The 24,975-nt window shown below is 37.6% G+C and overlaps 3 protein-coding genes across 3 annotated transcripts; all 3 read left to right on the top strand.

The window, feature by feature from the left end:
• Positions 1-8,086: 8,086 nt before the first annotated feature.
• Positions 8,087-11,135, top strand: LOC133877295 (WRKY transcription factor WRKY24-like). The gene is made up of 5 exons (XM_062315547.1): positions 8,087-8,513; positions 8,904-9,095; positions 9,199-9,833; positions 9,942-10,103; positions 10,272-11,135. Exons 1-5 carry the CDS (start codon positions 8,160-8,162, stop codon positions 10,723-10,725), a joined length of 1,797 nt encoding a protein of 598 aa, XP_062171531.1. The 5' UTR covers positions 8,087-8,159; the 3' UTR covers positions 10,726-11,135.
• Positions 11,136-16,655: 5,520 nt separating this feature from the next.
• Positions 16,656-18,485, top strand: LOC133878544 (uncharacterized). Its single transcript, XM_062317104.1, has one exon. The coding sequence runs from the start codon at positions 16,805-16,807 to the stop codon at positions 18,305-18,307; it is 1,503 nt and encodes a 500-aa protein (XP_062173088.1). The 5' UTR covers positions 16,656-16,804; the 3' UTR covers positions 18,308-18,485.
• Positions 18,486-21,302: 2,817 nt separating this feature from the next.
• LOC133878560 (cation/H(+) antiporter 15-like) lies at positions 21,303-24,745 on the top strand. The gene is made up of 3 exons (XM_062317120.1): positions 21,303-21,623; positions 22,131-23,132; positions 23,377-24,745. Exons 1-3 carry the CDS (start codon positions 21,414-21,416, stop codon positions 24,526-24,528), a joined length of 2,364 nt encoding a protein of 787 aa, XP_062173104.1. The 5' UTR covers positions 21,303-21,413; the 3' UTR covers positions 24,529-24,745.
• Positions 24,746-24,975: the final 230 nt, after the last annotated feature.

Genomic DNA, 24,975 nt, shown 5'->3' with positions numbered 1-24,975 from the left:
CTAAACATATTTTGGTTAACTAGAATAAAAGAAAGAATATTTAAATGATATAAAAAAAAAAGAATATATAATCCAATGTAAAATGCATTTGAAAAAGTCATTAATTAAAATAAAAAAGTAACTTTTTATTAGCTTTTTTTAAATAGAATTGTAGAGAATTCAGTGTTAATGCTCAAAATCACTTAAAGTCCTAAAAACTTCATGCAACACATCTCTATCGAAATCCAGTCCTAAACCTAGGTTTTATTATTATTATTATTATTATTATTATTATTATTATTATTATTATTATTTTAGGCAATACATGGGAAGAGGGAAGGGGAAAGTCCTAAACCAAGTTCAATTATAAAAGGATTAGTCCTTGACAAGGACAGCAACCTCAATCTTTTTCTTAAACTCCAAGACATGACCATCGTCATCCTCGATCGACAAGGCAAGGTTGGGCAACAAGTGTGACCCCCTCACGTACTGTCCTCCCCAAACTTGGGCCACTTGTTGGGAAATATAAATTAGAAAAGGGAAAATTAAGAAGACAATTTTGAAGGACTTCAAGGCTGATGATGACAATGACGATTTGTTTAGAAATTAAGTATTTTGTTTTATTTTTAAAGTGCTAAGAGGATTGGACAAAATACTAAAAACACCCTTACAATGAGAAGAATGCACAAAAGCCAAAAGGTTGTCTTTGAAGATGACTACAAGGTCATATTTATAATGTTAATGAATTCATTTCAACGGTCCAAATTGATTCAATTTGATGGTTTCAAACCATGACCACTCTATCCCACTTAATAGCTATCTAAATGAGCCATTTAACACCCCCTAACGGCTAGATTGACTTTGATTAGCCATTTAAAATGTATAGTTTGATTAAAGTCTCATGATGTGCTTCGATCGATCGTATTACAATGAAGGTATTAATCGAAGCTCTCGAGTTTTTGTATTGCGCCGTCTAAATCAATTGAACTAGTTCATCATGAGTCGATCGAAATTTTCAAAATAATTTAAGGCTTCTCAATATATGCTTTAATGCAAAGTGCAAACTGTGTCTCATAGCATCTGTACTTGTGACCTGAGCGGCGCTGCTGCCCATAGGCAGCTTGCCCTCTCCAGTCTTCTGCATCACTCAAGTTATAGTTAAAGTGGCGGAAGATATGTTACAAATGTATTAGCTAGCTTTGCTGTTTATAGCGAATATGGGCCACACTTTTTTTTCCATTCTTATGCTTCAAAATTTTGGAGGATGGAAATAAATTATGTAAATCTTAAGTTATATATATATATATTTATTTCGTAATTATTTGAAATACGTACCCATTTATAAAATAAATAATTTTAATAAAATCTAACACCACAACTATCTTTTGGGTTTGTAAATCTTAAGTCCGTTGAAGCGTTTGTGATTCAGCTGACTGCATGGGATGATTTGTGTGAAAACCTAGCATATATGGGTTTTACTTATTATTCTACCTACTACTCTTACAGCAGTCAAACAAAGTAATGAATGCTACACATACCGACATATAAATTAACTAATTAAATAAAAACCAAGTCAAAACATGCAAAAATAAAAGAGATATATGCAGCCCGCCCACAAAGTGCTCCATCCATTGTTTCATTATCGTTTATATATCCATAATTTTGTTTAGAGGAATACTATACATTACATATTTATTTAATTTTTATTTTTATTATGCTAACGGGACAGAGTGTAGTTTTCTTTGAAATTTTGAATTACTTATTGTTAATAAATAACCAACGACTACTACACCGTATCACGTTAGCACAGTAAAATAAAAGTACGGTATATAACAATATCGGGGTTTTTTTTTTTTAGTTGTACGTAGTTTCCTTTCCATCAATAGTGGCCTCCTCACCTTCTACCATTTTTATGACTTTGATTTGGTTGTCGTCCACTTATATGTTCCCTACTTGTTTGAGTTAGGAACATGACACATAGTGGCAATTTTTACATGGTGGGCATCATTGACTTACAGTTACTAATTGAAATTACACTGTTTAATTTCAAGGCTTTTGTTACTAGGAATAGCGATGTAGATAAGCGATGCTATTTTCTATCGAATTGAGATCTCGTACAATACTCTAGGTATTGCTCAAAGGGCAATAACTTTAATCTAGGTTGTTTGATTTAAATTAGCGTTTCACGATATGTCATGCCATCTACTATGCAAATAAAAATTTTGCATATAATTTTTCAGCCGCATCTCCCTCTACTTCTCGATCTGCCACCTCCCCAGCATTGTCGAGCTTCTATCCCGCCCCTCTTTCATTGACGTTCCCTTGCACAAGGTGGCTAAACCACCCCCAGTAGCCAAAGAGGGGTGGTGGGTAGTTCAACCACCTCTAAAAGTCAAGTTAGGTGTGGTCGAACTACCCCTATAGGTAAAAGGTAAAAGTTTTAGACACTTAAGCTTGCGAAAAAGTCTTTGATGGTGCAATAAACAATGTTGTCAAAGGTGGGGGTAGGGGAGAGGGGGTGAAGCCAACCAAAGCCTTTTGAACCATCCTCCAAGGCCAGGTAAGGGTGGCCGAATCACCATAGAGACCAAAATAAGTGATTTGGTCACCCATGCAAAAACAAGTTAGGGGTGGCTGGCCACTCCCATTAATGGTAGTAATGGGAGACTTGTTGTGATGGTGCGGCGAGGAGGGTGACAATTGGACTAGTGAGGGCGGTGGCAACTACTAGAAAGAGAGAAAATTTTAACTTTTTAACTTGTAATATATATGACTAGGCAAAATTTAAGCCATTCATTTAAAATAATCTGCCTAAATTATAGCTATTGCAAACGTGCAATACTTGCACGTGATATCAATTCGTTTAATTTTTCAGTAAAGAAGTCGTATGAATATTTGCATTAATTTCTAAGTCAGCCACCGCCCCTATCAAAACCTCTCTTCTCTCTCCTGGTATCCCTCTTCTTCGTGCAGCCGGTGAGGGAGGAGGGAAGGGTCTCTTCTCTTCCTTCCTCTCCTCTCTCATTTCCTTTATGTTTTTTCCTGTTTTCTTTGCTTTAGTTTATCTCTTATCCTTTCTTGGGAGTTTTGTTTTCCCAGGTTAGATCCGGTGGTGGTTAATATTCTTCTAGTCTTTCTAGGGCTATGGAGGTTGCTTTTTAGTTTTTCCTTGTGTTTTTTTTTGTTGGTTTTCTTGGCAGAAGGCTACACGGGACGTTTGTGTTGGGGAGCGGCTTTTCTGGTGTGTCTTCGGCTAGTTTTTATGGCTGTTCTTTTTTTATGTCTTCTTTAGAGCAAGATCTGTGTTCTTTAGCTGGGTCCTTCATGACACGCGCCTATCTATGGTGGAGATCGGTGGTTTTGGCGTTCGTCTGTTGCAGATGGAGGTTTCCGATGAAGGTGCATGTTTACAGTTTACACGTGCTGCTGCCGGTGACAACTTTTTCCCGACGCCGATTTCATTTGGTTTCTGTTTGGGTTTTTTGTTTGTTTTTTTGTTCACAATTTGCCTTTGTAGTACTCAATTGTTACTAGATTATTTGTTGGCATAGTAGCTAGATTAACTATCTTTTTCTTTGTTTAGATTGTGTTTTAACGTAAAGAACGACTCAAACGTTATTTATGTAATGTTTGCGTGTTGTTTAGATAACTGTTTGAAGTCATATTTTTTTGCTTGAGTGTATGGGGTCTTGTACCTCTATTCTCTGTAATTACCTTCGAGTGTTCTTCAGTAATATATGGTGACTCATGTTATCTGTTAAAAAAAAAAAATTCATTTAATTTTCTCCCTTCTTTTTATATTTTGGTCCTGAACAAATAGGAAAACGGTAAGATCTATCTAAATGCTAAGCTAGCAAGGCACCCGATATAGGTCACTTGCTGATGCACCTACCATGTTAGCTTATGTTATATGATATCCATTCATCCTTTGGGTGAACTAATTAAATATATTTTCTAATTAGCCGACAAAAAAATAAAATAATAATAAAAAAAAAAGACAAAAAAAGAAAGAAGAGAAGATCTATAACTAGAAGGAAGTACCTTGCTTGCTTCTGTCCAAGAGGAAATTGAAACGTAAAATGCACCCTATAATTAATATCTATATATAAGACTATAACTAAAATAGGGAAGACTTCAACAAAGACAAGCTTTATATATATATATATATAGGTTGAGACGTAATGCTTTTCCTTATGGAATTTTCGGAACAGCTACCGGTAATGCTATAAATTATATTTTTATTTCACTTTATTGACATGACAATACTAATTAATTTAGGCTTGAATCAAAGATTTATTGTGTTACGTGAATGATTTATCAAACACATAACGGAATAAATTGTTAGATTATGAAGGAACTTATACCTTAAATTCTAAGGGAACCTAGACCTTTTAAATTTTGAGAGAACCTAAACCTTTTTAAATAGCTTGAGATTAATTTTCTGTTTCTCTATTCATTCAATGACATCGTTTAAATAAAATGAATTCAAGACTTAGACTTGGAAATAAACTCCTACAATAAACAATAAGAACCTACTACTAAATGTGCACAATAGTAGTATAAATAATTAAAAGACTGACTTAAATAGATAGCTACAACTATTCTTATTTAATTAAACTTCTCATACACTAAGATAAGCTAGAGCCAAAATAACTTTTTATGAGATATTTTGTCTCGGTAAAATCCTCTAGCATGCAAATTTTAATATATACCATATATCGACACTATCACTTCGACCGAGTGTAATAAAAGTAAATTAGAAGTGTGATTTCTAGTATTAGAAGACTCCTCAAAAGGTAATAAAATTTTGAAAAATGCTACACAAACTTTTAACTTTCATGTTTACACTTTCAAATACTTCATTATATACGTGATGTGACGGTAAAAATTATTATTAAATTTTAAATCAAATAGTACTTTTCATTTTTCACGTAAAAAAAATCAAGAATTTTTAATTAATATGTACATTTTGTTGTTATTTGTTATGATATTTGTGCCAATTTTGGAAGAAAAAGTCTCGAAAAGGGTATTTGGAAGCATTGCTGGGGTCCGGGGACGGGCCGGGGTACATCGTGAACTCCCCCCACTTCAAACTTCATAGCTTTTTCCCACTGATAGCTCTATTCCACAGCGGGAAAACAGATCATAGATGTCCCTTCTCACACGTTGAGTCTGATAGATCTTCTAGAATGTACGACTTTTGTCATATTACTCTTATGCAATTCCTTCGAGATTAAGGCCGCAAAAGATGTAGAATATTTGAGCTAGACTTTTAATAGTCTTCAATAATGGGTTGGAATACACATCAAAACAGTTCATTTTTTTTTTAATTTTTTTAATTTTTTTAATTTTTTTAATTTTTTAATTTTTTATTTTTTTAATTTTGATAAAGAAGAGGTAAACACTTGATTATAAAAAAAGGAAAAGGAAAAAGAAAAAGAATAACATATAGTTTTGAGCTTTTTATTTTTTTATACCGTGTAAGTAGAGATATTAATATTGAATAACTTTACCAATAAACATGACAAGATTTGCATTCCCCATTAGACACAATCTAGAAGAAAATCATATCTCTATCTTTAATCACAAAGCTTACCAATACACAAGTAAATTAAGCATCTACATTCATATCCTTAGCATCATTCTTTCTTATTTGCCGACCAACAAATTAATGTGGGGTTAAGAGAGTTTGAGTGCTATTAGGGGTATTATAACCTTTATAATAAGTTCTTTATTACTAAATCACAACTCATCTTAAAAGTTTAACACGATAGGAATAAGTAAATTTAACTATTTAATCAATACTTTAACACTTATCTTCACATATGGACTCAAACTCCATGTTTAATAGGTGATGTCCAACACGTGAAATATTTGATTGAAATTGGAGGTACATGAATGAGAGATGGTTCGAATTCAAGACTTCTACTTTGATACCGTGTTAAAACACAATTTATTCCAAAAGTTTAAATTAATAAGAAGAGGTAAATTTAATCATTTAATCAATACTTTAATACATACAAATTGACATGACAGTTCACATGGTACTTATCACTTAAATCACTAAACAATTAAATTTATCATTCAAATTTTATTGCTTAATTTTTTCATCTATTTGCCTGACCGATTTATTTTCTTCCATAGGTTGATTTTCTTCTCTAATATTTTCAATTAATTATCTGATTGTATTTTCTATTCTAACTGGACTTATTTTACAACTTACAACTCACAAAAATATAAAGTTTAGTTCAAATTTTATTTTCTCTAGTTCATTTTAAATATATTCTAAGAAAGATCTAAGAAAATGCTCTACTAGTTAGAGTATTCACAACAAATACCTCATAGCGTCTTATATTTCCTAAATATAAGGAAAATGTAAAAATAATAATAAAAAAAATCATAAAACTCCCTTACAACAGCTTCTTTATACGTTACTTAAACGTTAGGAACGCTACAGTGCTACCCAATTCATTGGGTAGCACAGTAGCATTCCCATCTATTATTATAATCATAAAACTTGATATTCTGTCTCCTTTAGCCTCAATTGTGTTCTTTTGCTTCTACTTGCATGCACTTCTTCACCTACCCTTCTTCTTCTTATTTGTTCAAGCCATTCCCCCTTCCCCTTTGGTTCACGCAGAGAAACATTACGTCGGAGGAGGCGAGGGGGGAGGCGGAAAGCTCACCGGCAGAGTTGATGGCAGAGATCGGAGAAAGCCCAAAATATCTTGGCATGTTCTCCATAAATTCTTCAATGCGTCTAGCCCATTGTTCTCAGTAAACTTCCATCACACAAAATCTCCGGGATACCCTCCATTCCTATCGGCACCAACACTAAATCAATGAAAGACATAGCCAAAGAAAAAGCTTTGATATGTAGATGTAGACTATATGCCGAACCACCTTAATTCTATGTGTCTTTCTTTCTTATTCTCATATTTTTGCTAGATTATGTGTTGTTACATGTATCAGAACTTTGTATTCTTACAGACAAAAACAACGAGAGAAAGAGAAAAGAATAAAAAAATAAAAGAAAAAAGTAAAAAATAATATTGTAATGTTATAAGAAAAGATAAAATGAAGCTATAGTCAAGTGTATTTTGATAGAGAAACAAAAAGTAATTTTGTTCTCCATATTTAAAAAAATAAAATAAAAAAATCATTGAGTAGGTGTTGTGAATGCTCTTAGTTAATCTTTGTTGTGATCTATTGTTACTGTGCACACACCAATAATGAATAATATGATAAGAAGAAGATAAAAGAGAGAGAAATACACAGTATTTACGTAGTTTGGCAATTTGCCTACGTTCATAGAAGTGAGTGCGGCTATATTTAATATCTCAATAGTTCTAGGTTACAATACAACATATATATAATAATCCCTATAGCCCCCAAAGAACCCTAGTTTCCCAGGCACTAATTTGTGTTTCTCCAGATGCGCATTTGGATGACAACAACCTAGAGTCCGAACGGCTACATTAGGCCTTCCCTGTTCGCAGCCACCACTTTCCTGTTCAGACACCACATTGAACAGATGTTCTCCAGTTTAGGTGTTTGTTGAGTTGTCCGGACACCTAAGCGAACATGAGCTCTCTGTGATTGCTGTCTACTGAACCATTCACAGACACTTCACCGAACACTGAAGGACGTCTAGATGCTCCTTTGAGCCGTTGGAATGGCCACTTTTGAATATGAACCATTTGTCCCAACAATCTTGATTTAACCTTCTCAACGAACCCGTATCAAAGTCCAAACACAAGAAAGTGCCTAATCATCGTACTGATTCATATTACTAACACATACGCACGCACACACAGCATCCCTTCCCTCGCAGAAAACAACAGCTTTGTACCAATCAGAAAGAAATCTCAGTGTCAGCCGCCTCCAGTCAAACCCACGAGTTTTGACCCAGAAAACAAAAGAAAAAAATTTGTTTTTTTTTTTTTTTATTATTTTGATAAAAAAAAAATAAAAAATAAAAAATTCCACGGTCAAACCTCCACCTTAGTTTCCCAGAAGCCTCACAAGCCTCACCTAATGAGAAAAAACAAAAGCCAATGGAAAACTTGCAAAATACGTGACCATCTTCTACTTCTCCTTCTTATTATTTTATTGCCTATCTTTCCGTAGCAATAAAAACCTTTTGCTTGCTCTCTGCTCGCTCTGCTCTCTCTCTTTCTATGGCCTCCTCGTCTGGCAGCTTGGACACCTCGGCTAACTCGCACCGAACAAGCTTCACTTTTCCTACCCACCCATTCATGACCACCTCGTTCTCCGACCTGCTTGCCTCGGCCTACGATGATGATTCTAACAACAACAACACCACCACCAAGACAGAGAATAAGCAATTTCGTGGGCTGTCGGATCGTATAGCCGAAAGAACTGGCTCGGGTGTGCCTAAGTTCAAGTCGATACCACCTCCTTCTTTGCCCATTTCTCCTCCTGCCGTGTCTCCCTCTTCCTATTTTGCTATCCCTGCTGGGATGAGCCCGGCTGAGCTCTTGGACTCCCCTGTTCTTCTCAACAGTTGTAACGTAAGTGTTCTGTAAGCAAGTTTCTGTTTTTGTTTGCTTTCTGTGATCAAAAGCTGTTTGGTTGTTGAGAAAAATTGAGGGGGATTATGAAAGAGAGAAAAGATAATAGATGTTCGAAGGCTGAGCTTTTATGCTGTTCTGTTTCAAAGGAAATGAAAGAAAACTCAGCTCGACTCAGTCAAATTGTTGTGCGTGACTAAGTTGACTTTGAGTTTTTCTTCATTTTCATTGTCAAGGTTCTCTCTTCAAAATTCTGTATTCAATTTGCTCCTAAATTAAGTAATGGGATTTTTTGGTTCCTGATTATGTGGTTGAATTTTATCATGCTTTTCTAATTTTGTTGTTATAATTGGTTGATGGGATTTTCTCCCTTTTTGCTCTCGTTCACAGATTCTGCCCTCTCCAACGACAGGAACATTCCCAGCTCATGGTTTCGAGTGGAAGAGCAATTCTGGCAATAACCGGCAGAATGTTAAACAGGAAGACAAAAACTACTCAGATTTCTCTTTCCGAAGCCAAAATAGGCCTCCTTTATCATCGTCAACAACAAATTTCCCGTCTTCAAATCCCATAATTCAAACTGTAAGTAACACATTTTCATACATGAAGGTCCAAGTTTCTTTGTTTTCCTCGGTTTAATTGGTCTTAATTATCAAGCTTTTTTTATTTGTTACAAAATTTTCAGTCACAGCAACAAGCATGGACTTTCCAAGATCCCACCAAGCAGGATGATTTTTCCTCAGGGAAGAGTATGGTAAAAACCGAATTCGGTTCTATGCAGAGCTATTCCCCCGAGTTTGCCACCATTCAGACCAACACTCAGGCCAACACCAACGGCAGGTCCCAATCAGATTATGGAAATTACCAGCAGCAGACTCAGACACTCAACAAAAGGTCTGATGATGGATACAATTGGAGAAAATATGGTCAAAAACAAGTGAAAGGAAGCGAAAATCCAAGAAGTTATTACAAGTGCACATTCCCCAATTGCCCTACAAAGAAGAAGGTTGAGAGGTCCTTAGATGGACAAATTACTGAGATAGTTTACAAGGGTAGTCATAACCATCCCAAGCCTCAGTCTACAAGGAGATCCTCATCATCCTCATCGTCAGCTCTTCATGCAATTCAGGCGTCTAATGCTGCCACCACTGAAATTCTTGATCAGTCATTTGGCACGCATGGTAACGGACATATGGATTCGGTTGCAACCCCGGAGAACTCTTCGATATCGATAGGAGATGAGGATTTTGATCAGAGTTCTCAAAAGAGTAAGTCCACAGGAGATGACTTCGATGAAGATGAGCCTGATGCCAAAAGATGGTAAGGTTTTATTTATTTATTTATTTTTAAACTTGGTTTTTCTGATTAGTATTTTTGTATGGTTAGCTGGGTCTGGTCTGATAATTATATTTTCCCCCAATTTTCCAGGAAAAAAGAGGGTGAAAACGAAGGTCTTTCTGCACCTGGGAGCAGAACAGTGAGAGAACCTAGAGTTGTAGTTCAGACAACTAGTGATATAGATATTCTAGATGATGGATACAGATGGAGGAAATATGGGCAGAAAGTGGTAAAGGGAAATCCAAATCCAAGGTAGCGCTTATTTTTCATTTACTTTTCATTCTTTCGCAAACTTTTGAAAGGTATAATGGATCTGAGTTCTATGAATATATACACCCATTTTCTGCTTTAGCATAGTATCAAGTTAGCATTAATTTGAAGTGTTTTTAAGGTTCTGATTTATATATGCACGACTTGTAGGAGCTACTACAAGTGCACACATCCAGGATGTCCTGTGAGAAAGCATGTTGAGCGAGCGTCACATGATCTGAGGGCAGTGATCACAACCTACGAGGGAAAGCACAACCATGATGTTCCCGCAGCCCGTGGCAGTGGTGGCCATTCTGTCAATAGGCCTTTGCCAAGCAACAATATTAATGACAACAATGCAGGCACAGCAATTAGGCCTTCGGTCATGACCCATCACACTAACAATTCTATGACCAACCCTCTTCACAATCTAAGACTACCAACTTCTGAAGGCCAAGCACCCTTCACCCTGGAGATGTTGCGGAGCCCCGGGAGTTTCGGATTCTCGGGATTCGGGAACACAATTGGTTCTTACATGCCCCAACCACAAGGCACAGACAATGGGTTTTCTGGAGCCAAAGAAGAACCAAGAGATGACATGTTCTTTGAATCATTGCTTGCATAGTTATTGGGAGGTTTGGACTTTGGAGGGGGTAGGATCTCAGATTAATAAGAAGCGCAGGTTCATTTCATTTATTGCATTTGTTTGTTTGTTTTGTTGTAGTATATATATTTCCACAGGGATATTGTTATTGTATATTCAAAAATGTATGTGATAGATAAGCTTCTCCACTTATTTTTTGATTGTTTTGAGGTCCATTCTTTGCTAGAATTGAAGAGCCTCAATTCACTTTTTGTATCACACTTGTTAGTGATTTTTTTCGTTCCTAGTAAAGCAAGGAAAGTTGTTTATGCTGCTGGGGACTTGTTTTGAGTGGCAAGAGGAAAGGCTCTGATAAAACTTTTAGAGTGTTCTTTTTGCTTTTTGGTTAAAAAGGTATTCTGATTTGATATAAAGATGATAGTAGTTTTCAAGTGTTTTGTAATTGAAGTTATTTGTTAATTTTATTCTTTTAAAAAAAAAAAATTATCAAACGAGGCTAGAGAATCTATTGTTTCTCAAAAAAATGAAAACCTCATGCTTTTTGCCTACGAAAGGAGTGGAACAATGAATTCCTTACAATTAGGGATTGATGAAGCTTACTTGTTCAAGTAGGGGGGTTGCATTTGGGTCTTTGACAAGGATGAGGATTCACTGTAATTAGGCTTGGGCAGCCTAACACTGCCTCAGACAACTTAAGGTGTTAGTTTATATGCCTGTCTCCTGGTATTAAGAGTTAAGCTTCCTGAATTTCTGTAAAAGATAATTCGCCTAGTGGGGTCCCAAGTGAATACAAGCCATTGGTTGTTGATAGGGGAATGGGGATGCAGTTGTCAGCACTTAGATGTGAATGGAGGTTTGAATGAGTCAAAAATGTGCAGCTGGGGATTACTTGTTGGCATGGTACACATGCTGGTCAAGGTCAACTTGTATAGTTCCCGACGGATCCTTCCTGGTTGCATCCATGGTGGTAGGCCATCTTCATCTTTAACAAAATCACTGTAATCGCCCTTTGTCCAGATTCATGGTATAGACATTGTCCAAATTCAATAAATGGTATGATATGAGTGAGACATTTGCGTGCTGCTCACGGTGCATTTAAAACAAAGTCGGAGGCCGATGCCTCCCCGTGGCCTGCCTACCCACCGACGTAGCAATAGCTAAAACCCTTTTCTTTGTTATTTATGCCCGCCGATTCTTTTTTGTCTTGTCCGTTGTCCGCTGCCAATTCCCATTGGTTCCTTTTCCCATCCTTTTAGGAGGCTTTTTTTATTTTTTTTATTTTTTTTTTTTTGGGTTCCAATTTTCAAAACAAAATAAATAAAAGCACAAAACAAAAGATGTTGTCACGAAGTGAAAGCCTTTTTCAATAATTCTTCAAAAAATAAAACTATAACCGGCCGTCAACTCCAAAAGCATTCACCGTAGAAAGCTTATATTATATATTGTTATACTTACAAAACTTTTGTAACTTTGAAGACCCAATTTGCAACACCGGTAAATGATGTGTTCACTTCCCACCACAGTAACTCTAGAACCTCTGATCTTCTTTTATATGAATAACATTCACAACGAATCTCGTTCGCTTCAAATCAAAATTCTGATAGCTGAAAGCTTTTCTGTAGTTTGAAGGACTAAGAAGAAACTAGGAGAAGGTTTTTATGAGTTTAGGCTCAAGAACAAGAATGAACCTCTTGAAAACAATTGAGAAACTGCATCTTTTCACCTCTAGAAGTCGTGGGTTAGGATGCTTGTATAGAGGATAAAATAATATTAAGATTTTAGGTCAAAAAAGCCAGTGAAAATTAAAACATTTGACAGCAGGGCTCAATTGATCGAGCATTATGGTTTAAGGCTTAAAGCCATACCTCGGTCGATCGAGGGTTCCATTGACCTTCTCGGGTTTTTGTATTGGTGATCCTACACATTGCTCAATCGATCGAGCAAGGCTGAGGGATCGACCGAGTCATTCTTAAACTTGATTTTCGATGAAGATTCAATTGCAATTCAATCCTGATTCAACCCTAAACCTAATGTTTACAACCAAACATGTTTAGTCACTGAATTTGTCAACTAAAAAACCTAACAGATAGTAGTTTAAAGTATGCATATATGATTGTCAGCGAGTAGATATTATACTCAATAGTAGTTGTAATAATAAATGGTGGATATATGGGGATTCAAATCATGTGTCCTATTACTGTAGTAGGGCAATTCATGTGAGAGAGCAAATGAGGCTCGAATAAGCTTTTATTAGAACAACCCTATTGCACAATATCACCATCTGAGGTATGACATGTTAATTCAAATTCATAACTTATGCTTTTGATTTATGTTGGCGTCTCAATATATTATATCAATTTTTCACAAGGCTTTTTAAAATCAATATTTATTTTATAACAAAAGGTCAAGATGAAGTCACATCATCAATCTAATACTATAGTCCAAAGATGTTATTTGATAAGCAGGGAAGATGCCAAGAGGGATATATAGAAGGGCCAGCAATAGAAATTTAGAAGACTAAAAAAACCATGTGAATTTATTTTAAGATCTTTTGGGCAAGGGGTGTGATTCTGCCGTATCGACGGCCCCTATTGATTTTTTTTTCCATCCCTTTATAACAACTACTTGGAGAGCACAAGAGTTGTGTTGTCTGCTGTTAATTTTCAAGGAATTGAGACTTATTTGATCCCTATCATCGTACTTTAATTGTCCTTTTTGTAATTGATCTATAAAAGAAGATTGAATTTATGCAGGCATCATCAAACAAGTAAGTGGGGGGATTGCTTGTAGGGTGGCTGTAACAGTGGATGCAGGGACGAAGTTAGGAATTTAATTTTGAAGAGACTGAATTATTATTTTTTGTTTTTTTAGGTGGAGGGAGGTGGATGACTTTTTTGATCTATATGTAGTGTAGTTATGTTAAAGTTTTCTATTTATTTATTTATTTCTTATACAATTGTGTTAGGGTTATCTTAATGTTATATTAATGGATTGATGATGTTTGCACAGTAAGTGCTTGCGAAGCATAGGAAGGGAAGGCTGAAGAAAAGATAGAAGGTTAAAAAAGTCAGTGGGATGCCTAGCAGAATCACCTCTGATGTTTAAATCAGTAAGGATAGGAGAGAAAGTAAATTGACAGAGTATAAGGAAGGGAATAAAAATGCGTATCTGGTAAAGGGTTCTCCTCTCCTTATATAGGCTCATTGTTCCTGCCTTTCCTTGATAAGGCTTTGAGGACTCCCGCTCAAATTCTGTTCATGGAGTAGATGATTCTCCCATGAGAATATTGAGAGAGATTTACTGGTGTGGTCGGTAATAATGAAAACCTGGTTACGGTTATCGGTTATTGGCTAAAGTCGGTAACCGTAACCGGGGGTAACTGATTGGCCAAAATCGCCAACCGGCTTTGGTAACTAAAATTTTAAAAAATTAAGTTTTTTAGGTCTACTTTTTGGGCTTAATTTAGATTTTTTTTAGCCATTTAAAAAAAAATTTCAACCTTTTTTGGCCTAATATATTGGCCTAAGTTGGAATGAAAGTAAAAATGTAAAACCCTAAATTTTCTTATTTTAGTTTCTTAAATAAATAAATACATCATATATATATATATAGACACACACACACACACACCCAGTTACTTATACCAGTTATAATCGGTTTCAATATTTTTTAAAATCAGTAAGCTCTTTGATAGGACCGATTACCCTGTTACCAGTTAGTATCTCGTTTTTAATTACCGGCCGGTTATAACCAGTCGACTTTAAATCCCTAGTGGTCAAGCAGTTATCTGACCTCGCGCGAAATGGGGAATTGACTATAATGCATCTTATCGTGATATAAGTGTATTTTGGTCCTGAAGCATGGCAGTTCCTTGAGCTAGACCGATGGGCTTCCCAATGTCCTAGACAGGCCAGCAAACTCTATAGTAAGCGGGCCTCAAAAGTCCTTCGATAGTCAGGCCCAACAGATGATATGGCATAATCTAATCTTGTATTATAAAAGAGAGACAAAGATTAAAAATAGTGCACGTATAGATTGACAAGTCAATTATTCACGATGGAGTTTTCTTTTGCAGTGGGGCACAAAATTCACATAATCTAATCTTGAAAAAGGAGATGCTAACACGTTATACCAAAGAAAAATAATATAAATATATTTTTTATACGCATGTTTTATATATTTTATTTTTAAATTCATAATTAGATTTATAGGACTCACATTGAGTCTCACAAATTTAATAGTAAATTTGAAACTTGTTTATATGAGATGTTGATATGTGTAGGAGATGTATGTGTATCATTTTTCAATATCAAAACCTCACTTGCAAAAGTTTTCAATAATTCTAATACACTTGGAGCCTGTTTGGAGATTGCATTAAGGAATTTAAAAATTCTTTTGATACATAAAAAATTATTCCATGCAAAGATTAGTCTATTCGATAAAACTCTTATATTTTGAGACTTTTTGCTCTAAAAAAGTAAAAAAAAAAAAAAAAACTGCATTTTATGGCAAGTTTGAATGATGTATTTTCTAAAAAGCTTTTTCCACACTTTTTTTCCCTTGCATCCCAAACATGCCCTTAGAAGAGGTCCGTTCTATTTAAGCAGATGAGAAATGTCAGTTTAATAGATTGAGGGTGTGTTTGAGATTGCGATTTTGTAGACGATAAGTGTGATTTTAAACCAAATTGCAGAACACAAATCTTTTGGGAACTGCGTTTTTAAAAATTGCGATTTGAAAACGCATAAAATCTGCTTTTTCAAATTGCAAGTAAGATGGTGTTTTTTTGAAAACACAGAATTTTAAAGGCTAATTTGCGATTTTAAATGCTAAATTGCGATTTTACCAAGTGCTTAACTGTATTTTTAAAAATCATTTTTTCAAATCGCGCATTTTAAAATCCTTAATTTAAATCGCATTTTTAAAAATTGCAAACCGAAATGGACCCTAAACTATTTTTATTTTATTTATAGATAATGGACCCTAAACTATTAGATTGAAACAATTTGTTTTTTTACTTTAAAAAAAAAAAAAATGTCTGTTATCTCACTTTATGCTCTGTTTGTTTTGATGTAAAATGATTTTCTTCGTAAAATATTTTCGGCAAAATCATTTTAAAAAAAAAATGAAATTCTCGAAAATATTTTTCTGGCGTTTGGCTTGCACGAAAAAAATTATGAAATGTGAAAATCAGAGTTTGGCAAATGCCATCTAAATCCGACAACGTCCGGTCGTCGTTGCCGGATTTCGACGAGCAAGTTTGGCTGGATCTGGCCGGACTCTTTTGGATCCAGTCATATACGCCCGGATCCTGTCCATTTGGGCCAGATTCGGCTGAATCAGAGGCAGGATCCATCTAGATTCGGCCGGATCCTGGCCGTTTTGGCCAGATCTGACAGAGTCAGAGGTTGGATTTTGGTCAGATCCGATCAGCTTCTGAATATGGTCAGAATCCGACAATATTCCGGCCAGTTTCGGCCGGAATCTAGTCCACCGGCATCTGCAATGGTGACCGGATGTTGAAGGACTCCTGTGCCAGTTAGATTCCGACGACCGACAATCAGGTATCAAACGTGTGTGTAAGGACGATGGGTTTAATTTGGGCAAATGATTTACGGTTTTTAAAGTCGTAAATCGTTTTCCAAAAATTAAAGAAGTCTTTATGGTCAAACTGAAAATAATTTTCGTTGACCATTATTTTCGCCCCTACTAAACATGGTAAAATGTAAAAATCATTTTACGCCGAAACAAACGGAGTATTAGAAGAAAATTTTATCCATCTTCTAAAGACTAAATCCAAACTCAAATTGGCGCTCACGGATTGAGAGCCAAGTTTATTCGGAAAATCAGTCCATGGGCCTCATTCCTTTACCCACTGGGCCCATGGGCTTCGTTCCAACGGCCTTCCTAGCCCACGAGTGACCATTTGGATTCTTCAGTAGGCCCTACAAAATCTTTCCCATGTGAAATAAAAGATCCTTTATTCTCGGTTTACCCTCCAAACTCCTTCCTATTCTCAAATCCTACCCTTCTCCTACACTCCTATTTGGCGCCAACCATTCTTTTTGTTCTAAACGCTTAACGCTCACCGGAACGTTTCATGGACCCGCTCACACTGAAGCCCAACGTCCTAAAGAGCACTCTAGCACGAGTCCTCTCCTTCGGCGTCCTAATTCTGGCCGTCCGATTCGCTTACATGGTCACCGTCAAAGGCGGCTCCTGCGTCTCCGGCGACTTCTGCTTCAGGAATCGACGTGCCGCCGCCGATCGTGTCGCCGAAGACTTCCTGTCCGCCCCCAAGAAATGGCGAAAATTGGTGGACTACTACTCCTCCATCTTCCAAGATTTGGTCTCCGAAGGCTTTCTCTCCCCCAATTCCAGAGCTCTCTGCGTCGAAACCCTCGCCGGCGAGGACGTGCTCGCCTTGAGAGAAATCGGCGTCCTCGACTCCATCGGAATCTCCACGAACCCGACGGCGTCCGCACCGTTGATCGTTCACGGCGAGTTGTACCGCCAGCCGTTCGATGACGACACCTTTGACTTCGAGTTCTCCGGAACCTTCGGCCTGGACCGGTCGGACCGTCCGTTCGATCTCGCCTTGGAGATCAGCCGGACGCTCAGACCGGGAGGCTTTCTCGTAGTCCACACTGCGAGCAAAGATCGGTACAGCCTAGATTCTCTCCTCGATTTTTTCTCCAATTGCTGTAGATTGATCAGGTCCCACGAAGTCGACGGCCTAGATTCTTCGCCGTCGATTCGGGAGGTCGTGATCAAGAAAGAAATTGATCCAATTCAAATTCAAAATCTTGGCCATAAAGGGAGAAATTTCTCTCCGAATGTCAATTTGGTTAATAAATGCTCGGTTCAGGGGCACAGACGTGACCTAATCCAGAACGCCGAGCCGTTGATCCAAGAAGAGCCACTGAAACCTTGGATAACATTGAAGAGAAACATAAAGAACATAAAGTACCTAACTTCAATGGTAGATATTAGCTTTAAGAATAGGTATGTCTACGTTGATGTTGGGGCTCGGAGTTATAGTTCTAGCATAGGGAGTTGGTTTAAGAAACAGTATCCCAAACAGAACAAGACGTTCGAGGTTTACGCGATCGAGGCCGACAAGGCGTTTCAGGAGGAGTATAGGGGGAAGAGAGGGGTGACTCTGTTGCCGTATGCCGCATGGGTGAGGAACGAGACATTGTTCTTCGAGATTACTTGGGACTCAAGAAAGAAAATTGTGGAGAGAGGTAGAGGAGGAATGGGGAGGATCCGGCCGGTGCAGAGCTCGGTGAGTTATATGGGCGATGTGGATAAGATTCATGGGATTGATTTTGCAGGTTGGTTGAAGAAAACGGTTTCGGAGAGAGATTTCGTGGTGGTGAAGATGGATGTGGAAGGGACTGAGTTTCATTTAGTTCCGAGGTTGATTGAGACAGGAGCGATTTGTTTGATAGATGAGATTTTTCTCGAGTGTCATTACAATAGATGGCAGAGGTGTTGCCCGGGTCAGAGGAGTGTGAAGTATCGGAAGACTTATGCTCAATGCATGGACCTGTTTACTACACTCAGAGAGAGTGGAGTTCTTGTACATCAATGGTGGTGATGGGTAACAGTTAGACTCGGCTCCAATTTCTCTCTTGTTTTTGTTTTTTGGGCTCCTGATAGATTTTGCTTATTCTTTACAGGAAAGAAGATGTATTCTTGTTTTCTGCATTCTTTTATTTGTTTCACCTGCAAAGGAGAAATTCAATGGAAAGATTTCATTCATTTGTTTCCTTTCATATTTATGTCTTCTAGATTTGCTTCAATTTTGTACATGGTTTATAGCTCTTTATCTCATAACACTCCAGCAAAGTAAGATGATAAACCAAATACAGAGATTGGCTTTAATGGGTTATCGTGATAGAATGCAATAAGTAAAATGAGCAGTGGTACTGGTTGGTTTCAGTTGATTAGCTTGAATATGAGGTAGTCAAGGTGTTGCTTAGCCAAATCCTTTTATTTCTACTTACAGAAAAAAAAAAAAAAATCAATTTATTGCAATGCAGCTGACTGCTACAGGACTCAATGCCATTTAGCTGGATGAAATGAAATCCATATTGTCAGCACATCTGCAACTCAGTCGTTATATTATGTTCAGTTTATTTGAGTTTTGGCTATTGGATGAAATGAAATCTATTCATGGCCTTTTTGGTTTGAAGAGTTTGAGTTTGGCATCTACATTGGACTTCTGGAAATTGAGATAGGATACATGGTAAGTATCATCATCATGAGATTGTGAGTTGAAGATCCATTTACACAAAGGGTTAAGATTAGGATTGGGTCATGAGATTTTTACTCTATGGTCTGTAAAAAGGTCTTCAGATTTACAGGTTTTGATGATCATTTTGGCGCAAGAAGTGGTTGAGATTCTAACTGAAGGCTAGTATATATAAAGATATTTAGGATGATTAGGAGATTTTTGAACTTAAAGTTCTTCTTGGAGGAGTTTTTGACAAGGGCAGGGTATGTTATGTGGTTAATCATCAGTCATCACAGGATGGAACACTGCTTCAACAGATATAATAGCTAGGAAGGGGCTGTTTTGAAATGGAGAATTGTTGTTGGAAACGTCTTTTTGATATTACAACAACAATTTAGGACAATAGGGTGGATCACAACATGAGGTGCCGTCTGTCATTGAAGCGTTGGAGAAAGCTACTTACCATCTCCCAACTCCCCATGTATAGACAATGTGGATGCAGAATTTGAGATTCTCGCTGGAGGCCTTTATGGTGAGTCTCAGGAAGGGATGAAGTAGCGTCAGATTGATGGAAGCTGCAGAAGCAGCCGTCACATTAAAGTGTTTCTTTAAGTGGGACAATGATACAAGAAAGCGAGAAGGTGATGGTAATTGCAGTAGGTGAAGTAGATAAGATTGGAATTGGTTAATAATGGGGTGTGACTACCATTTCTCTCATTTTTTTTTTTTTTTTTTGCATTTCAACTACAAATCTAAAATTGCTGTTACAGAAAACAAATTCCTGAGGAGAATGTTCATGTTGGGTTTATCTTGCAGGTCTATTATTGAGAAAACAGCTAGCACCTGCTTTGAAAGATGTTATTGTTTTTGTTTAAACTTGAGATTCTGCAATGGGGTATTCATAACTATTATTGGAAACTTTCTGCAATGTTTCCAGTGTATACTTCTTTCTTTTTCTGGGTGGCACTGTTGATATACACTTACGATATTCTTTTTTGATAAACAGTTGTGTTGTCCAAACGCTAACATTTTTCTAGAAAACAGGCAGCCTTCCCGGCCAGCAGTTTCTCTTCTTTGAACAGCTGCTCCTGTGTCCATTCTAGAGAAGTTAATTGATGAATGCACAGCGGTTTGCAAACTATACGTTCAGAATCTCTTCCTCAAAGCTAGTGTTTGGTTTGAACTTTGAAGCCTTTCATCTGCGATTATGGTACTCTTTTGTTTGTGAATCTAGCAAAATGCATCCAGACCAACCAATGATGCAGTTACAAGTTCATATTCTGGTACGCTGCTCAGTTTTTTGAAGGGTTGATCTCACAATGGGCAGCCATATGTTTCATAGAAGCCCCTTTTTTCTGCTGAAAAATAACACCTTATTTAGTATTTTGATTATGAGACCTTGAATTGGGCCTGTTTCTAGAGCAGAAACCATGAGAGAGCAACGTTTTTCCAAATTACAACTTGTAGCATGGATATGCAAGGCAGGGCCAAGCCGAGTAACATTTGTTCGATAGAACTATATGTGTGATCAAACTCGGTTCAAACATTTGTTGTAACAGATAGTTGTCGGTGGTCCTACTGTTCGTCGTAATGCACCAGCGAGCTGGGAGCTGCATGTCGGTTGGTGAGTACTCCCCTATTGATCCTCGTCTGCTGACAAGCATAGCCCAAATTGAGGGGTAAATGGGCCTCGTTGGTCCTGAGAGCCGACGTGGCCTGATATAGACTGAGGCCCAAGTGGGCCCTTGATAAATTGTATCACCAGTTTTAATCTTCAAAATCCTACTTCAAGTTATTTCTTACTATTTTTAAAAAATATTCGTTTTCTTTGGGGCGGTTAAATTTCTCTAAATTTTTCTTATTATCTTTTTATTTATCCGATGTATCACCCTTAGCACGTCGACCATGTGACACTTATCACTAATTGACGTCGATTAGTAATTAATGTGGTAAATATAATTAACTGTCACGTGAAATAAATAAAAAGGTGCATCCGGTAAAAAGTATAGTAGGGCCATCCTTAATGAATTGTTGTTCAATCACCGGCCGTCCTCTTATATACATATATATACATTACGCCACATATCAGGATTCTTTCTAGTTGATTTTCAATTGAAGAGGAGGCGGTCCTTCTGGTCTGCTCGCCGCATGCATGCAGCTGTGAACCGTGGAGGGAGAGACCAATGGCTCTTTCTCTTTTGGTCAAAGGCCTCAACGTACAAAGAGGAACCATTAACGTTTTTTACCTTTTGTTATTGTTATTCTTGTTGCTGTTCTCTCTCTCTCTCGTCCATCTGTCTCTCAAATTAACTCTCTCCCGCATGGGTTGTGTTCCTCTCTCCCTTTCCCTCCCTAAAGCCTCTCAACAACAAAACATCCTCTCGGTTTTTTAATGAATAAAACGTTCTCTCATGCTTGTTCACCAAGGACATGAGCACGGAGAAGCTGATTCGAGACCAGGCAATTAATGGTGAGCGGGCAGGTGAAACTGGGTGTCTCCTACATATGCCATACTTTGGGTCAGATCAACTCAAGCGGTCTATGGTTTGGAGATAACCCTCTCGAGTTCTCTTTCCCTCTCTTGCTTTTGCAGCTTTCCCTCATCTCCATCTTCACCCGTTCCCTTTACTTCCTCTTCAAGCCCTTTGGCCAACCCTCAATTGTTTCTCATATTGTTGTAAGCCCCTCTTCTTGTCAAGATCATTTTTTTTTTTTTTTTAAATTTTTAAATTTGTATTATTTAAATGTATTGCTATATCAAATTTATAAATTATTGTTAGGAAATAGGGAGAACAGTTGAAAGACCTTCATTTTGCTGACCACTTCTGAGGTTTTGGTTGTAATATTAATTTAAGCCTCCTGTGAAATAAATTTTGGAGCAAACCAAATATTTTTGTGTATTAAAGTTAGTTAATATAATAACAAGGGCTTGTCAAGGGTTCAGTCAAAAGTTATGCAGTAGGAAGTGATTTATTGATCATAAAGAGAAGTTCCTTGCTCCTTGACATTCATCATGTACTCCTCTAGGTAGTTTCAGTGTCTCCTCCACTTGCTGGCAACCCATATGACTAGGAATTTGAAGTAATTGACTGCATGAATATGAGAATATGCTATATTAATTCTAATGTGACCAATTATAATTGCATATTCTGATCCTATCTATTTGATCATTGATGTTCACCAGGGTGGTGTAATTTTAGGTCCTTCAGTTCTTGGGCACAATGCAGCATTTGCGGACCAAGTTTTCCCACCTAAAGGGACTACTTTACTTGAGACCTTGGCACTTTTTGGTTTCATGCTTTTTATCTTCCTAATTGGGGTGAAGATGGACCCATCTATCATTTTTAAATCAGGTAAAAGGTCATTGGCCATAGGAATCCTAGGCTTCTTAATTCCTTATGCACTGGCTGGACTCGTTGCCTTTGTTCTCCACCATTTTTTGTCATTGGATAATGATGTTTCCACTGTGCTTCCCTTTGTGGTACTATTACAGTCTCTGACCGCCTTCGCAGTTATTGTTTGCTTTCTTTCCGAGCTCAAGCTCCTCAATTCGGAGATTGGACACCTGGCTTCATCTTCTTCAATAGTGAGTGAGATGTGCCACTGGTTTGTCCTGGCAGTGAGGTTTGCTACAACATCTTCAGAAAAGTCGTTAAGTGCAACAATTGGGACTTTTTCCTCAATTGTCCTCCTTATTATATTCCTTGTGTTTGGAATCCGTCCAGCAGCTCTCTGGGCAATTCGACATACCCCTGAAGGAAAACCTGTGAAAGACATCTATGTTTTTGCAGTCATTGTAGCGCTTATGGTTTGTGCATTTATGGGTGAAGTTATTGGCCTAAGCGCTTTTATCACCTCTTTCTTTTTTGGCTTGGTCATACCAGATGGTCCACCCTTAGGTGCTGCATTAGTAGAGAGGCTTGATTGCTTTGTTTCAGTATTGCTCATGCCGATCTTTTTCACCACATGCGGACTAAGGATGGATGTTTTTGCCATAAAGAAGTTGAAGAATGTGGGTGTGATTCAGTCGGTTGTTCTTGTTGCTTTTCTTGGGAAGGTAGTAGGAACAATGTTACCTCCTATCTTCTGCAGGATGCCACTCCGGGATGCCCTCTCTCTTGGTCTTATCATGAACTCCAAAGGCATTGTTGAACTTGCTATGCTGGTTCGCTGGAAGACAGAAAATGTAAGCCATTGCATTTCCTACCTCTTGATGGACCTCAAATGCATGGTCTATTGGCACACTTTCCGTTTATCCTTCTATATATATTCATGTTCTGTTACTCTAAAAGTATGATCTTTTCCCCTTCTATTTTTATCGAATTAAGAAATTAAACCTATACTTGTGACATATTTATGAACAAGTTACTGATGAAAAGACTATTGCTTTCATATGCTTAACAAATAGAGGTAATTATACTAATGTGCAGGTCATCACCGAGGAATGCTTCGCCATTATGATTATCTCTGTGGTAATTGTAACAGGAGTTATCTCACCCCTAGTGAAAGCCCTGTATGATCCTTCAAGGAGGTTCCTTGCTTACAAAAGGAGGACTATATTACACCAAAGACGCAATGAGGAACTGCGCATACTTGCTTGCATTCACACACAAGACAATGCCCGAGCAATTTTGAATCTCCTTTCTGCCTCTAACCCTACCAAAGAGAGTCCCATTAATTTAGTTGCGCTCCATCTTGTCAAGCTCGTTGGCCGTGCCTCCTCCTTACTCATTGCCCACCTGCCGCGCGAAAGGCCTTCTCAATATCCAACTCAATCAGAACGAATCTTCAATGCATTCAGAAAGTTTGAACATCATTACTCCGGCCATGTTATATTGCATTGTTGTAAAGGCATTTCTCCTTATGCAACAATGCACAATGACGTATGCTCCCTAGCTCTTGAAAAGAGAACAACCTTCATAATAATCCCTTTCCACAAGCAGTGGATTATTGGGGGAAGAGAAGAGTCCACTTATGCATTTAGGCAACTTAACAAGAATGTGCTTGATAAGGCCCCTTGCTCTGTTGGCGTCCTTATTGACCGTGGGAACCAGAGGAAACTATGGTCTATACATGGACAGTCTTCATTGTATCGGGTAGCTGTGCTCTTCTTTGGGGGTGCTGATGATCGGGAAGTACTAGCGTATGCCAGACGCATGTCGGAGGATTGTAATGTACTTATCACACTTCTGCGCTTCTATTCTTCAGCTGAGATTGTTGGGGGCACAGAAAGGAGCAAGATGCTTGATACAGAGGTCTTGAGTGAATTTAGGCTCAACGCCTTTCGCAATGCGCGAGTTTCTTACCAAGAAGAGATGGTGATGGATGGCAATGGTGTGCTTGCTGTACTCAGGTCAATGGAGAATGCTTACGACCTTGTTATGGTTGGGAGACGCCATCAGGACTCAAGGTTGATGTCTGAGCTTCGGAAATGGAACGAGCATGGAGAGTTGGGAGCAATAGGAGAAATACTTGCTGCCGCTGATTTCAGGGCAGCAGCTTCAGTTTTAGTGGTGCAACAGCAGACCAAAATGTGGGGATTGCAAGACCCAGAGGATTCCACACGATTGAGAAGAGTATAGACTTAGGAGTTTTGTTTTTACCTTTTTTTTTTTTTTTTTTTTTTTTTAGGATTTTGAAACATGTCCAATTCTCATACATATTGACTTGGTGCATGACCAAATGCAACCACAATTATTACAAGTGTCATATGTCCATATTTCTTCTTCTATCTCTTGTAATTTTCTTTGTGTTTTGTAGAGATGTGTACTCAAAACAGGAAAAGTAATTAGAAGCTGCTTCCAGATTGCATGTCTACACTCTCCTACTACTACTGCTTAATTATAACACCCAGATATCAGCTGACTACTTTAATAGCGATGCTGCACTCGTTCAAAGCCCACAATCCTCTGTTGGAAAGACATTGTTAGTACTGTCTATCTTGATATTTACCCATTTTAACCACCATTTTTTTTTCATTGTCCCCCCAATCTACCATCCGAATTACAATGTCCCCCATTCTCCATATC

This window comes from Alnus glutinosa, chromosome 9 (genome assembly GCF_958979055.1).
Source record: "Alnus glutinosa chromosome 9, dhAlnGlut1.1, whole genome shotgun sequence".
NCBI classification, from domain to species: Eukaryota; Viridiplantae; Streptophyta; class Magnoliopsida; order Fagales; family Betulaceae; genus Alnus; species Alnus glutinosa.
Note: the sequence above shows the minus strand (reverse complement) of the source record. Positions and strands in the feature narration are given on the sequence as shown.

Excerpts from the sequence above, each read along its gene's own strand:
- LOC133878560 (XM_062317120.1), top strand. The coding sequence starts at position 21,414 with ATGGTGAGCGGGCAGGTGAAACTGGGTGTCTCCTACATATGCCATACT. Across the intron at positions 21,624-22,130 it reads CAATTGTTTCTCATATTGTT|GGTGGTGTAATTTTAGGTCC; the intron begins GTAAGCCCCTCT and ends GATGTTCACCAG. Across the intron at positions 23,133-23,376 it reads TTCGCTGGAAGACAGAAAAT|GTCATCACCGAGGAATGCTT; the intron begins GTAAGCCATTGC and ends ACTAATGTGCAG.
- LOC133877295 (XM_062315547.1), top strand. The coding sequence starts at position 8,160 with ATGGCCTCCTCGTCTGGCAGCTTGGACACCTCGGCTAACTCGCACCGA. Across the intron at positions 9,096-9,198 it reads CAAATCCCATAATTCAAACT|TCACAGCAACAAGCATGGAC; the intron begins GTAAGTAACACA and ends CAAAATTTTCAG. Across the intron at positions 10,104-10,271 it reads AAGGGAAATCCAAATCCAAG|GAGCTACTACAAGTGCACAC; the intron begins GTAGCGCTTATT and ends CACGACTTGTAG.
- LOC133878544 (XM_062317104.1), top strand. The coding sequence starts at position 16,805 with ATGGACCCGCTCACACTGAAGCCCAACGTCCTAAAGAGCACTCTAGCA.